This window comes from Stomoxys calcitrans, chromosome 2, assembly GCF_963082655.1.
Source record: "Stomoxys calcitrans chromosome 2, idStoCalc2.1, whole genome shotgun sequence".
Taxonomy (NCBI): domain Eukaryota; kingdom Metazoa; phylum Arthropoda; class Insecta; order Diptera; family Muscidae; genus Stomoxys; species Stomoxys calcitrans.
The window spans coordinates 139,134,038-139,147,519 of record NC_081553.1 but is presented as its reverse complement, the minus strand read 5'-3'; the positions used below and the strand labels follow the sequence as shown (position 1 = coordinate 139,147,519).

Genomic DNA, 13,482 nt, shown 5'->3' with positions numbered 1-13,482 from the left:
CACAAACAAGCCATCCTTTGGATCCGTTTAAGTATTGAGCAGTAGGTGGACTTTTGAAGCGCCATCCACCAGACCACAACACCATATAGCATAATAGGTCTGACAACTGCAGTATATACCCAATGCATGACACGCGTTTTAAATCCCAAACTTTTGCCAATGGCTCTCTTGCAGGTGTATAGGGCAAGAGTGGCCTTTCTTGCCCTTTTTAAAATGTTTGATTTGGAGTTCAATTTCCTGTCCAGCAAAACACCCAGGTATTTTGCGCTTTCTGTAAATGGAACATTCTCTCCACCCAAGGAGACAGGTTCCACTGTAGGCAACTTGTGTCTTCTGCTGAAAAGAACTACTTCTGTCTTCCACGGATTTAAACCCAGACCACTTTCAGTAGCCCACTTTGATGTTGCACGTAGAGCTTCCTGAAGTATATCTCTTAGAGTGCTGGGAAACTTTCCCCTAACCGCAATTGCCAAGTCATCAGCATACGCGACCACTTTTACGCCTTTTTCTTCCAGAGACAATAATATATTGTTAATGGCTATAGTCCAAAGTAGAGGAGACAGTACACCTCCTTGAGGAGTTCCTCTGCTGACCCATATTTTTAGATCCACAGATCTCAAGCCTGCCGTAATGCATCTTTTAGTAAGTAAGTTTTTAATAAACTTTCTTACGCTAGAGTTGATGCCTAGAAACTCCAACTCGCATGCTGACACAAGCGAGTCATTCAGGGTCTTCGTGATCCGCTTGACCACTATGCCTATATCCTCTGTAGTATCCACTTTCTTTTCTAGTCTAGAAGGGATAGTGGTGCAGAATTTGTTCCGAAATTTATCCCAATCAGCCTTCCTTCTGTTTAGCCGAGGGACCACTACTCCAGTATTTTCTCCAAGCCTAAAACTAATATAACGATGATTTGAGAAGCTGTGGTCATCCAATACTTCCCAGTCGCAAATTCTTCCACTTATATCTTCCGATACAAAGGTAATATCTAGTACCTCCTACCTGTTCCTGATAATAAAGGTCGGTTTATCCCCTTTATTTATTACAAATCGCCAGATTGCAACTTATAATATATTCAATAAGCAGTTCACCCCTTTCGTTGACATCGGAACTTCCCTATATCTGGTTGTTGTTGTTGTAGCAGTGTGTTATACACTGAGGCGGCAGCCCTTGCCGATGAAGAACTCCATCGGGTCAATCCGGTACGTACAACCGGCTGCCATGGGATTGCCCATATCTGGTGATGTGCATTAGCATCACTTCCTACAATGAGGCTTTTCTTCCCTACAGAAGCAGCTTCAACCAGCGACCAGGTTTGGGAAGCCAGCTAGTAATGAGACTTTTTTATTCCAAGGCTGGCTACTACTAAATCTTCAGTGCTTAGCGACGGAAGAAGAAAAACATTTGGACAGGAGTGTGTCTCGATTGTGGCAGGGGGATTTTCAGTCTCCTGCAATCCGCCAAACTTTAGCGATGTGTTCGCTAGTTCCTCAGGCAAGTGTTCAGCAACAACTGCTGAGTCGTCTCCTGATGCCCCAACGCCATCGCTTCTATAGACTTTCAGTTTCAACTTGTTGAATCCGTAGGATACAACCCCTTCAGACTTGTTGAGGTCTGCGAGACAGCCGGAGTTTAGTACGAATACTGCATGTCTCCGTTCACCATCAGCCGCATCCAATCTACCAATCTTCCAGTCGGTGGTTGAAAGATTGGGATTACATTCCCTTAGTCTTCCAAGTATCGCTTCAGGATCTGAGGGAATCATTGGTATCCAAGCATGTGCCATTGGTCGAGAATGAATTGACTAAATCTAGTGCTGCACCTGGCCAGATCTCACCAATCTTTTTTAGCGCACGATACATTTTAATTGAGTGTTGATTGCCGAAGGCAATTAGTTTGTATCGGCCTCGATACCTGCGCATCGTCACAAACTGGAGGAGATCCAGGAAATTACGCAAGGACATCGGAGTATACTGATGACAGTTCATTGACTATGCCACTTCAATTATTCCAAGGTATGCAGCCGTGTTCTTCTCCCTTGTCGACAACTGCCATCACCAAACTGCCAAACTGTCCCTAGCGACATTAGCAAAGGTTCTTGGACCCATCTTACTGTTGTTCGCCCTAGTTCTTTTAGGCATGGGATGCCCTCCAGGTGACCGCAGCCTTTTGGCCGACTGCGGTGCAGTGTCCGAATCTATACGTATAGTCTTTAGGGTAGCCTGTGCAGCGAATTTCCGAGCCCAATTTAAGGAATCTCTCTCCCGATCAGTGAGTCTTAGGATCATTCGCACCAAGCCTCTCAATAAACCTGAGAGCGATGCGTCTTCTATTATTCCAACCTCTTAAAGAGCGTGTTGGTTTGCCGGGGAAGGCCGATGGCCTAGGCAAATTATAGGCATGCGAAGAAGGAATAAGTTCGGCCTTGTCCTTTAGACTCGAACCAGGTGTCTTCGTCAAAAGGCCCTGCTGACCAGTCATCTGTCGGCTAATTGAGCCTGGAGCAGCCACTCCACCAGTCGAGGTTTCGGTAGCAGACAGCACGCTTCGGCCTGATACCACCATTCAAAGTCTATTCCCGGGCTCTAGATTTGCCGCTCCACTGGAAACAGACGCAGATCATCAACCGCCTAATGTATACCTCTATCGCAGCTATCCTTGAGTGACTTAAATTTTTCTTCCAAAAATAATAACCTATTTCAAGTTACAGGAAAATTCTTGCGGAGTGAAATAACAATACGTCCGCTCCACTCAACGGTTCAAACATGACTTTCTAATGAGTCTAAGAATATTAAAATATGACCGACATAACGTATTTTGTCAATAAAATCGAAAAACTTATTTAAATCTTCTATGGTGAGTACATGACCTATTTAAACCGGGAGAACCTAACTAAACTTGTGCTTATTTTTTATGGAAAAGTGAAAATGAAAAATTTCAATTGATGAAAAAAATTGGCGCCACACTTGGGAGCATTCACTCCACAGGAGTAGGAATAAATCCAAAAGTGGCTTTTCTGCATCACTATGTCCAGCAGCCGTCCCAACCACCAAGAAAAGCGACCGCCGCCCGGAAATGTTGATGAGATCTCCAAGTTCCAGCTCCATAAAAGTAAGTCTAACGATAAAGCAGCGTATCAGGCAGACCACCACAGCATTCATGACGACATATATATATGCAAACCTCTATACTCACTAACGATCCGGCAGATTTCGCCACCGGATTAATCCAACGACACAATTAACCTATTTATCTGTCCACCAGACCACTCTGGACGCATCTCATTTTAGCCAATGATTGTTGGATGAATACGGAAAGTTGTAATCACAACACAGAAATATCGTAACAAGCTGTAGGCCATAATTGAGCACTATTAAAATACAAAAGTACAATCCCATTGCAACCGGTTGTACGCACCGTATTGATCGAATGGAGCCTTCAGCGGCAAAGGCTGCCGCCTCAGTGTACGTATCGACCTTTTTGCATATCCCGGAGTGCCTTCTCTGCACGCTTCTGGTCCGCGCCAAGATTGAAAAGATCCCCGGACCCTGTTTCTGTTCGGTACCGGTGCATGGAGTGGGTACATTACCGATCTTGCCCTGGCCTTACGTCACTACGGGAGTACAGTCACACTGAATATGTTGCAAGGTGCTATGCGAAAATAGACAGCGGTGGGTCTCAAGCGTCGTCGTCGCCTTCTGCGTCTTCGTCTACGGACTATGTCACCCCCGACCTCTCCCGTGCGGCAATATACGCAACAGCAGCATCCCAGCCCCAATATTGCCAAGATACTACCGGGAAGTGTATCATTTTTGCAATTGAATTGCATAAGTCTCCGAGGCAAGATCGACGAAATAGTGGATTTTATGAGTCGGAAGAACATATTGGTTGCAGTGATCCCGGAGACAAAGCTGACCGCCACCTGCAGCTTGCACAGTATGTGCTACGTAAGGATCGCTTAAGGAATGAAGGTGGGAGATTGGCCGTCGTGATACACCATTCCGTGCAGTAAAGATCTATCTCGTCTGTGCATGGGGATAGCAGATAGCAGGGAGATCAGGTCCGGTACTGCCGAGATAGCGCTATACAACATGTACATACCGCCAGTTGGTGTCCCAATTAATGGCCAGGCTCACAAGCCCAACATAGGTAGGCTACTATCTGACCATAATCGTCTGGTTCTAGGAGACGTTAATGCGCATATCATTTAAGGGCATTCTCTCCCATTGCATCCCCTGATCTACTGAGTGACGTATCCTGGTAACTTGTCATTTCTTTGGGATCAGTCCACCTCCCTTTAGTTCTCACCATCGACCGACCGCTTGACTTCATAACCTCTGAGCGTCGGACGTTTATCAATCAGAAGAAGGCCGATTGGGCTGGCTTCAGAGAGTACACCAATCGCCGCTTCAGTGAACTCACACCCCCCTCGAATTCGCTAGTTGCCAAGAGGAAATTCCGAGACATCATTAACGCAGCAGGCGCACGTTTTATACCAGCCGGTCGAATAGCCCAAGTGCGGACCAATTTCCCGACGCAGGCAGTGGTACTCGCAAACGAGCGTGATGGGATTCTTTGTACGGAGCCCACTAACCCAAGAATCAGCGAGCTGCATCTGGAAATAAACAGGGTTGTCAACGAACATAGCGGAATTTGTGGTTGGAACATTTGGACACTACTGTCTTTAACCTGTCTTTGAACACTCTTATAGTTCCCGATGTCTGGAAAATGAACAGAGTGATCCCGCTACGAAGCCTGGAAAGGACCCGAGAAAGAGTCGTGAAGACCGATCTCCCTTCTCTCACCAGTAGCCAAGACGCTTGTGGCATTATCGCCGAGCATCAGTATGGATTTTGAAGACTACATAGCACAACTGCTTTGCATGCCATCACCGCACATGCGATAGGCAACGTTACCGTTGGAAATTTTCAAATAGTGGCACAAAAAGTGTCATGTTTTTGAAAAGTGGAACATTTTTTCGTTTTTATTAAAAAAAGCATATGAAAGCAAAAACTAGGAGTAATAAAAACAAAAACATACAATAAACATTCTGCTTTTTAAATAAATAACATAAAAAAACTGGTTTAAATTGGTTCAAAATTTGGCACAACATTTTTCATGATAAACAAAAATAAAACGTGTATAACAAAAACAAACAATTCAGTTCTTTTATAAATAACAAAAAAGATGTATAAAATAGAAGTTTGGTCAATCCGATTCTTAGATTCGCATCACCGTAAATCAATCCTAGGTTTTCGGTCGAGACTTTTTGTAACCAAAAAGCCAAATTTGCGGTGGTGAGTATTTAAACACTTAAGTGATATATTTCACAAACATAAACAAACTTTTTTTGTGTCCAGATACTCTCGTTCAGCTCAAAAATTTTAAATTTTTCGAAAAATTTAACATTTATATGCGATTTGTTGGACGACAAACAATAGATAATCGCTACATAGTTCTATTTTTAAACAAGTGGCACAAACATATGGAAAAGTGGCGCACAAATGTTATGGCATTTAGTATCAAAATGACAAAGTGGAACACAAGTGGCATCTTTCGAAAAAAGTGTCGAATTTGATACTAAAGTGGCACAACGATAAGGCTGGTAATAGATCGGTCCTCGGTAGCAGATGCGCTAATTAGCTGCCGGGTGAATGTATTCATTGAGAACGACCCCGGTAAACCAGAGCTTCTTGATCATCCCTCTTGACGTACCCCATCTTAGTGGCAGAGTTCTTGGATCTGGACACTCAACAGAATCAAACAGACGAAAGATAGAACACAACAAACTGCTAAAACAACAACAAACATTATAAAAGAAACACTTAACATGTTTGTAAACTTTTTAACAACCATAATGGCTTATTTTTTCTATTTATGTTATTTTTTCCAAAAAAAAATTAGTCAAATGTTAAGCCAAAATATAAAATCTGAAACAAAACAGCTGTTTTCGAAAATTCGAAATTTCCTTTCCCAAATTTTTCCCCTACCCATTCAACCGAATAAGAGGATTTTATTTGAGGGAGAATTAATTCCCTGGAAATTGATTCCCAGGGTGTTTTCAGAATTGGGCTGTATATCTAATGATTGTTATGGTGCTTGCGAGTGCCGATTTCCGTTTTAATACTTCCGTTGTTAATTTTTTTGAAACTCTTTTGCTGCAACATCTTTATCTGGATGTTAGCCAGATTGGCATACTTTATTTATCATGACGTTGACGTTTGTTCCCTTATTTGTTTTTCTGGGTCTTACCAGAAGAGGGAAGGAAAACGTTGCCGAGGTTAATTGTTGGCAGTAAACCCAGGTCGCTTTCATTTTGGTTTCGTGAAGCTAACGAGTTCAAGCGTCCGACTTGTTACCTCTACTCTACTCTCCTCTCCTCAATAATGACTATTGGAGTTTACATTATAATCTCAAATTAGTATTCAAACACTGCTGCGAAAGTGTCTTATTTTCTGGGTTAAGAACCTTAAATTTTCCAGAAAGAGGGGAAGTTGATCCTACCAGAAAAATGTGTTACAAACCTACATAGATCCCGAAAAATATGTCTGAAGCCAACCTAAAACTTAATCATAAGCCAAATCGAAGTTTAAACTTTGACTGGGAAAACGAAATTATAGAGATATTATCGAAATCATTTGTAAAATTTGTTTCTAAAAAATGTAAAAATTGCTTTTTTTTTCCTTTTTGTAAAATAACTTTTCTTTAGTTTCGGCAACATTTGGTTTTTTCTTTTTTTTTTGTTCGCAGTTATTATTATTTTTTTTTTCTAACTGTTGCTCTAAAACTTAATTCTCAAATCTGAACAAATATTTGCAATTTCATTTGTTTTGCGTGCTCACGGTGATCGCGTTCATTTGTGAAAGACAAGTGTTGAGTTGAGAGACATCGCACGCAACGTAATATGTATTGCCATTTACGGTACAACATTTTGATATGTAACGACCACAACATTGTTGCTTAGATCAGAATTTAGACAAACAATAAAAATCTCGTTAGCAAATATACATCTAACCGCAACCGAGGGCCGCCAGATTAGTTTGGTGAAAAGTCAGAACTTAAAGAAAAAAATTGGTATTTTCGGTACTCCAATCGGCAAAAAAAAACGGAAATTTTGTTTTAAAAATATAACGAATAGTTTTACTAAAAAAAAATATTAGAAATGCTTTAATTTCGGCGCAAACTTTTGTGTAAACTTTTTGTGAGCTCAAGAAGTTTAATCGCAAGATCAGTTTGTGCGGCACCTTATAACCCAATCCTCCAAATTTTTGCACAATCGGGTAGAAAAACGTCATTTAATGATCAAGAACTTCAAGCGGAAGATCGGTATACTCCCTTTATCCAAACATCGTCCGATTTAGACATATTTGGCACGGGTTTAAAGGATCTAATACCACCATTTGTCCTAAATTTTTGCAGAATCTGATAAATCGGTTATTAATAAGTCCTAAATAAGATTAAAAAGTATCATCGGGAGATCAGTCTTTAACTTTGACTGTATTTGGCATGGGTGTTGAGGTGTCTTGCAAAATCTTTATGCTCAATTTTAGCCAAACGAACGAGGTGATATGCACCTTTTCTCAGCTGAAAAAGTTAAAATGGAAAATCTATTAATATGAGGGATAATCAAGATATAGCCGTCTTCGAACTAAACGTGCCTACGACATAACATCTGTGCCAAGTTTCAGCTCAGTATCTTCATTTTTAAAAACTGTAGCCCAATTTCAACAGGCAGACGGCTGGATATGGCTAGGTTGTCTTAGAATTTGACGACGACCACAAATTTATATGCATTGGAAATGGATATTTCGATGTAGTGGAAACGAAATGACGAAACTACTGCATCCTCAGCGTAAAGTGCGTATAAAAATTAAAAATAAAATTAATTTTTAAAATTAAAAAAAAATGGAATTTTTAGAGCAATAATCGGCACTTCTATTTTTGAAGCAAAAAATCGGCAAATCTTACAGCCTTGCAGCCACCTCTACGGCCGCGTTATCCTTGTAACCCAAGCAAACTATTTGCCAACACCATGGCAAACTATTTGGCAACACGTCCCTCCAGCCAGGCCTGAAACGCAGGGTTACGCATTATCTGTGTCGTCGCCAGTCGTTTGTGGAATTAAGAAATAAGAACCCCGTAGAGTGAAAATCTTAAAAAATGTAAAATAACTTAAAGAACAAAAATCATTTTATTTTCTAAATCAACATGCTTTTATAACAAAAAAAAAATATTTTCTTTTAATTATTTTCCCAAAGTTAACCCAGAGAAGACTGAAATATGCCTGTTCACGAGGAAGACGAAGGTGGGCGAATTTGGCGCACCACGTTTCCTCAATAAGACGATTTCGATATCTGACAAGGTCAAATACTTAGGTGTGATCTTGGACAGGAAACTGAATTGGAAGTGTCACATTCACATTAGCCTACCGAGAAGGCTCACAGATGTTGGGCACTATGTAGACGGGCCGTAGGTTTGAATGGGGCCTGAATCCTAGGATAGTCCACTGGCTCTACAGGAGCGTGATTAGACCAATACTTATTTACGCATCAGTAGTTTGGTGGACTGCTATGGAAAGAAAAAGTGCAACATAAGGACCATACAACAGGTTCAGAGAACATGTTGTCGTGGCATAGGTGGAGCGATGAGGACCACGCCCACTAGGAGACTTCTAGATATTCGATACAAAGACATACAGATTAAGTGTGAGGCAGCCACTGACGCTATGAGACTTAAGGCGATGGGCGAATGGATTGAGGATGGGAGCAGCTCATACCATCGCGGTATAATCGAGGCGACGATAGGAAACCTGGAAGGAAGGGAAGAGGTTTCCGATCGGATACCTAAGATGTACCTTGAAGTCGAGTGCGAGGCACTGCTGCCATCGGCACAGTTGATTGACGGAACCCTAGTATTGCCATCTGGTAAATCATGTTACACGGATGGATCAAAGCTAGAGGACAGAGTGGGCCTGTTGGTTTACAATACATTGAAAACCCAGGGACTGACATCTTTTTTAGACTGCCTGACCATAATACGGTCCTGCAGGCGGAGATTCGGGCGATCACGGAATGCTTGAAGTGGTGTGCTGCTGTCGTTGTCTGGCTTTCGCGTCCAACAGATACCGGTACTTAGGTGGAGACACAATATCAGACATGAACCAACTTAGGGGAGTGGCATTGAAAACAAGGATTTTGTAAGTAGCTCGGAATTCCTAACTTAAAATTTTCTTTTTAGAGATTACTTAATAGTTTTAAGAGCGCACAACAAGCCAATTACTGGCTTAGGTGTATGTCCATAGTGGCATGGGGCGGATTAATATCTGCACCCTCTTTTCAACCTAACCTAATATTCTATGGGGGGCCACAGTAGCGCAGAGGTTAGCAGGTCTGCCTATGACGCTGAACGACTGGGTTCGAATCCTGGCGAGACCATCAGAAAAAATTTTCATCGGTGGTTTTCCCCTCCTAATGCTGGCATCATTTGTGAAATGCTATGCTATGTAAAAACTTCTCTCCAAAGAGGTGTCGCACTGCTGTATGCCGTTCGGACTATACTATTAAAAGGAGGCCCCTTACCTTTGAGCTAAAACTTGAATCGGGCTGCAATCATTGATATTTGAGAAGTTTGCTCCTGCTCCTTAGTTCATAGGCAAAATTTGAAAATTTTTAATATTTTATGACCAGAAAAGAAGAAAAGTCAATTTTAATGACTTTGACATAAAACTGCACTTGCTTCATAAACCTTAAGACGGAAAAAAATTTTCAACTAGTTTCATTTTTTCACTTAAGGACAATCCAAATTTCAATAGATTACCTCCTTCCTAACTCGAGCGAGAATTTTTCTAAGATAGTTCTATTCTTGGGTAGTCAGTTTACCCATATTCATTCATCCGTTCAACAGATAGCCGAAATTACGATAGCGTTCGAACGAATGAGGCTATCCAAATTAAATTTTTTTCATAGATACTTCTTATTGATGTAGGTCGTTGGCCGTTGCAAATGGGCCATTTGGTAAAGATTGATTTAAGTTTATAATACTAAAAAAATTTAGAATACTAAAAAGTTGTTTCGTACTACGTTTCTGAGTACGGACTTTCAAAGTGCTCGAAAACAGAGCTTATTCAAAAAATGGGTGGAAGTTTTTAACATTTGTATACTACTACCGTCGTACAAGGAGCATACCGATCGACTTAGAATCACTTTCTGATTCGATTTAGCTATGTCTGTCTGTCTGTCCATTTGGTGCAGGCATGTCTTTCGTCATAGAGACGAAGCCTATTGAAATTGGAAAAAATTGGTTCAGATTTGGATATAGCTTCCATATATATGTTTGTTCGATTCGAGCTACTTCTAATATACCGAATTCGAGATTAAGATATAGCTCCCATATATATTTATCGCCCGATTTTCACTTCTAGAGCCTTTGCAAGCGCATTTATTGACCAATATCTTTAACATTTTGCATAACGTTTTCCCTTATGACTACCATAATATCTAAGGAGTTTGGTCAATACAATATCTAAGGAGTTTGGTCAAAGTCGGTTCAGATTTAGATATACCTCCCATACACATTTCGCCTGATTTTCACTTCTGGAGCCACTAGAAGCACATTTATTCACTATTCACTACCACAATATCTAAAGAGTTTGGTTAAAATCGGTTAAGCATGGACGTGTTTTTGTTATTATTGTAGCGATCCTTGGCAAGCTCTCTTTGGACAGCAAGGTCATTCAGGTTCATAGACCCCATCGGCGTTGGATATGAGTATAGAGCAATTTTATGGGATACCCAATGTGGCACCTACGATAAGATTGAGTAGATACAAGGGCAATTCTGATTACAGTCGAATTTAGCAAAACGAAAAATGTTTAAGCATTGTACGTATCGTATCTGAATAAAATATGTAGTAGTGTGGAATAATAATTAAATATAGAATGTAGTAGTATTCACATAACACAAACGTTTAAAATGTATGCTTACATGATCGAAGAAACTTTTGAACATTTCCTCTGTAGTTGAATTTGTACTCTTTACAACTAAGCCCCTACACTACACACATTTTAAAGTAGCAATCTCATGGCAGCCAGTTGTTCGTACCAGATAGACCCGATGGAGTCCTTCATCGACATAGGCTCCCACCTCAGGGTACAACAACAACAACAAAGTTGGTAGAATATCTGGCAAAACCTTGCACTGCAACCGAATGTTCAAATGGATATGAAATCGATCTTTTTCAATTATCTAAAGGTGCTATTACACGACTTGTGCTTTGCATATGTGTTGTCACTTTCTGTATCCTCATGACTTGCCTTATGTACGTCAAATACGAATAGAGCGCGCTCAATTGTCTACACCATTTTAATGCATAGAGTTAAATGATAAATATTTACTTACTTGCTTGCTTCTGTTGCTCTAAAATAAACATCGTCAGGAGCATCCATCCAGCTAATGACCTGTTTACGTCCATTTCCTGTGCGAGCCATTTGAGCAATTTTAGGCTTCCCATTGAGCTATGAAACATTTTTTTATACATTCAGTTAAATTAGTTTATTTTCTGCATATTGCACAACTTACATGATGTCTAGACAGCGGTTGTCCCGAAGCCGCCATCATTGCTGCGAACTGTTCAGGGCTCGGACAATGTGAGGGCATTGGATCTTTGTTGGGTCTTTTGGCAGGAGGGCCAGCCGGAACAATGGTCACTATAAGCAAATAAACATATATGAATTTATTATCAGGACTTTAAATGAATGCACTCATTTTTAATTGAAAATATTGTGGTCTTCATCATTACCTTCCGTGCCATTTAGTTGCGTCTCTTCGTGCACTCTTTTACGCAGTACTGAAGGCGCTGTCGCCGGCATGATTGTTAAATCTTTTTCCAGATCTATGATTTTATTTGGAATACGGTCATAAAGTAAACTGCCATCTGGGGCTTTTGGTGGCTTGGGGAAAAAGACAACATCGGGTTTTGGCATTTTATCTTTAGGTGTCAGTATCAGCCACTCGTGAGGACCCGAACCAGGAGAACCTAAGCGATTTGCTATCTTTGTGACACTACCTCGATCTTTATTCTTTAGCAAAAGTAATTTCTTTATTTCAGCTTCCGATTTGCCACTCATGCGGTTGGTGACTAATAATAAGAAAATTGTGTTATATTTGTTTAAAATATACTTACAATAAATTCAGTTATAAACAAATTCAATGTTTGAAATTTAGTTTCCATCCTTTACATTTAAGGTTAATTAATTTTTAAATTTTAGCGTTCAAGCAGTTGCAATAGAAATTCTGACTTTTGGGTTTGTAAATTCTAATTTTGGCTGAGGTCAACGATTTTCTATTATTTATGGGGATTTTCTTATCCCAGCCTTTTTCATTTCCCGGGAAATATTTTCCAACGCCGGGAATTTTCGCGATCTTTAAAAATGATCATTATCCTCTATGTTCCGGTTAACGATATCGCAAAATGAAAGATTTGCATCGCATTATATTGTGCAAAACTGATCATATCGATATTTGAATGCATGCTGTAATCCGATTTCAACATATTAAGAGGAACCTCAAGCGATCCCAACTCGTCAAATTAGGAGGGGTGATAGATATAAGAATAATAAATTGGTTTTGCACTTAATTGAACATTCGTCCAAGAACATTCCATTAAGAAGCAGAGTGGATACTTCTCTCAAGCATAATGATAAGGGAACCCCTTTTTAAGCCGAGTTCGAACGGCTTGCCGCAGAGCGACACCAATGATGAAGCAGAGATGAAACACTTCTAAAATACAATTCGACATTTCGAACAAATTTTTGGAAAGAAGTATAATTCGTATGCTTTTGTGTCCTTCAATTAATCAATTTTAAGAACTTTGCTATTTCTAGATTTTTTTTTACAAACAAGTATCTATCGTAAAATAAAAAACATTTCTAATGTTCATCTAAAAAAATATCGAAAAAATACAATCGGCTGTGACAATAAAACGTTTGTACAGTATGTCCGTGAAATTTGAGTATATCGTAGCCAAGACACAAACCTAACATTTTAACAGAGCTATCTTAAGTGATTAACAGAGCGCTGTTAACTGATTTTCTTTTATATTTTAAATAAAAAAAATCAATTTTTAGGAATTTCTCACCTAAATTTTTCTAAAATCACTTGCTAAAGAATATATATACAACTATTAAATGCCTAATAATAACCAAACCCTGAAACCTCTATGCCAAAAATATATCTCCACGATCTGTATAAACCATTTTTAAAACGGCATTGCAGTAAACTCGTTATAGATAGGTGATACAAACTAATACCAGGATTAGCATCTACCAAGGGCTTTTAGAATCAGTAGTCCAAATATTCAAATTATATTTCAGATCGGAGAAATTTGGCCCCTTAAGTTATATTTGAATTAAAAATAATGGCCCACTGTGCTGGACTGGACATAGATAGGTGATAAATATGAATACCGGAATTAGCTCCTACCAAG

At 39.9% G+C, this 13,482-nt stretch overlaps 1 protein-coding gene across 4 annotated transcripts in view; it reads right to left on the bottom strand.

The window, feature by feature from the left end:
• Positions 1-13,482, bottom strand: part of LOC106085576 (metastasis-associated protein MTA3) — a 63,628-nt gene that overhangs the window by 12,008 nt on the left and 38,138 nt on the right. For all 4 annotated transcript variants that reach the window (XM_013249883.2, XM_059362120.1, XM_059362121.1 and 1 more), the window contains 3 exons: positions 11,797-12,135; positions 11,577-11,704; positions 11,397-11,512 (listed from right to left, as the gene is read on the bottom strand). In XM_013249883.2, coding sequence (XP_013105337.1) covers positions 11,397-11,512; positions 11,577-11,704; positions 11,797-12,135 — 583 coding nt within the window. The remainder of the gene's footprint in view (positions 1-11,396; positions 11,513-11,576; positions 11,705-11,796; positions 12,136-13,482) is intronic.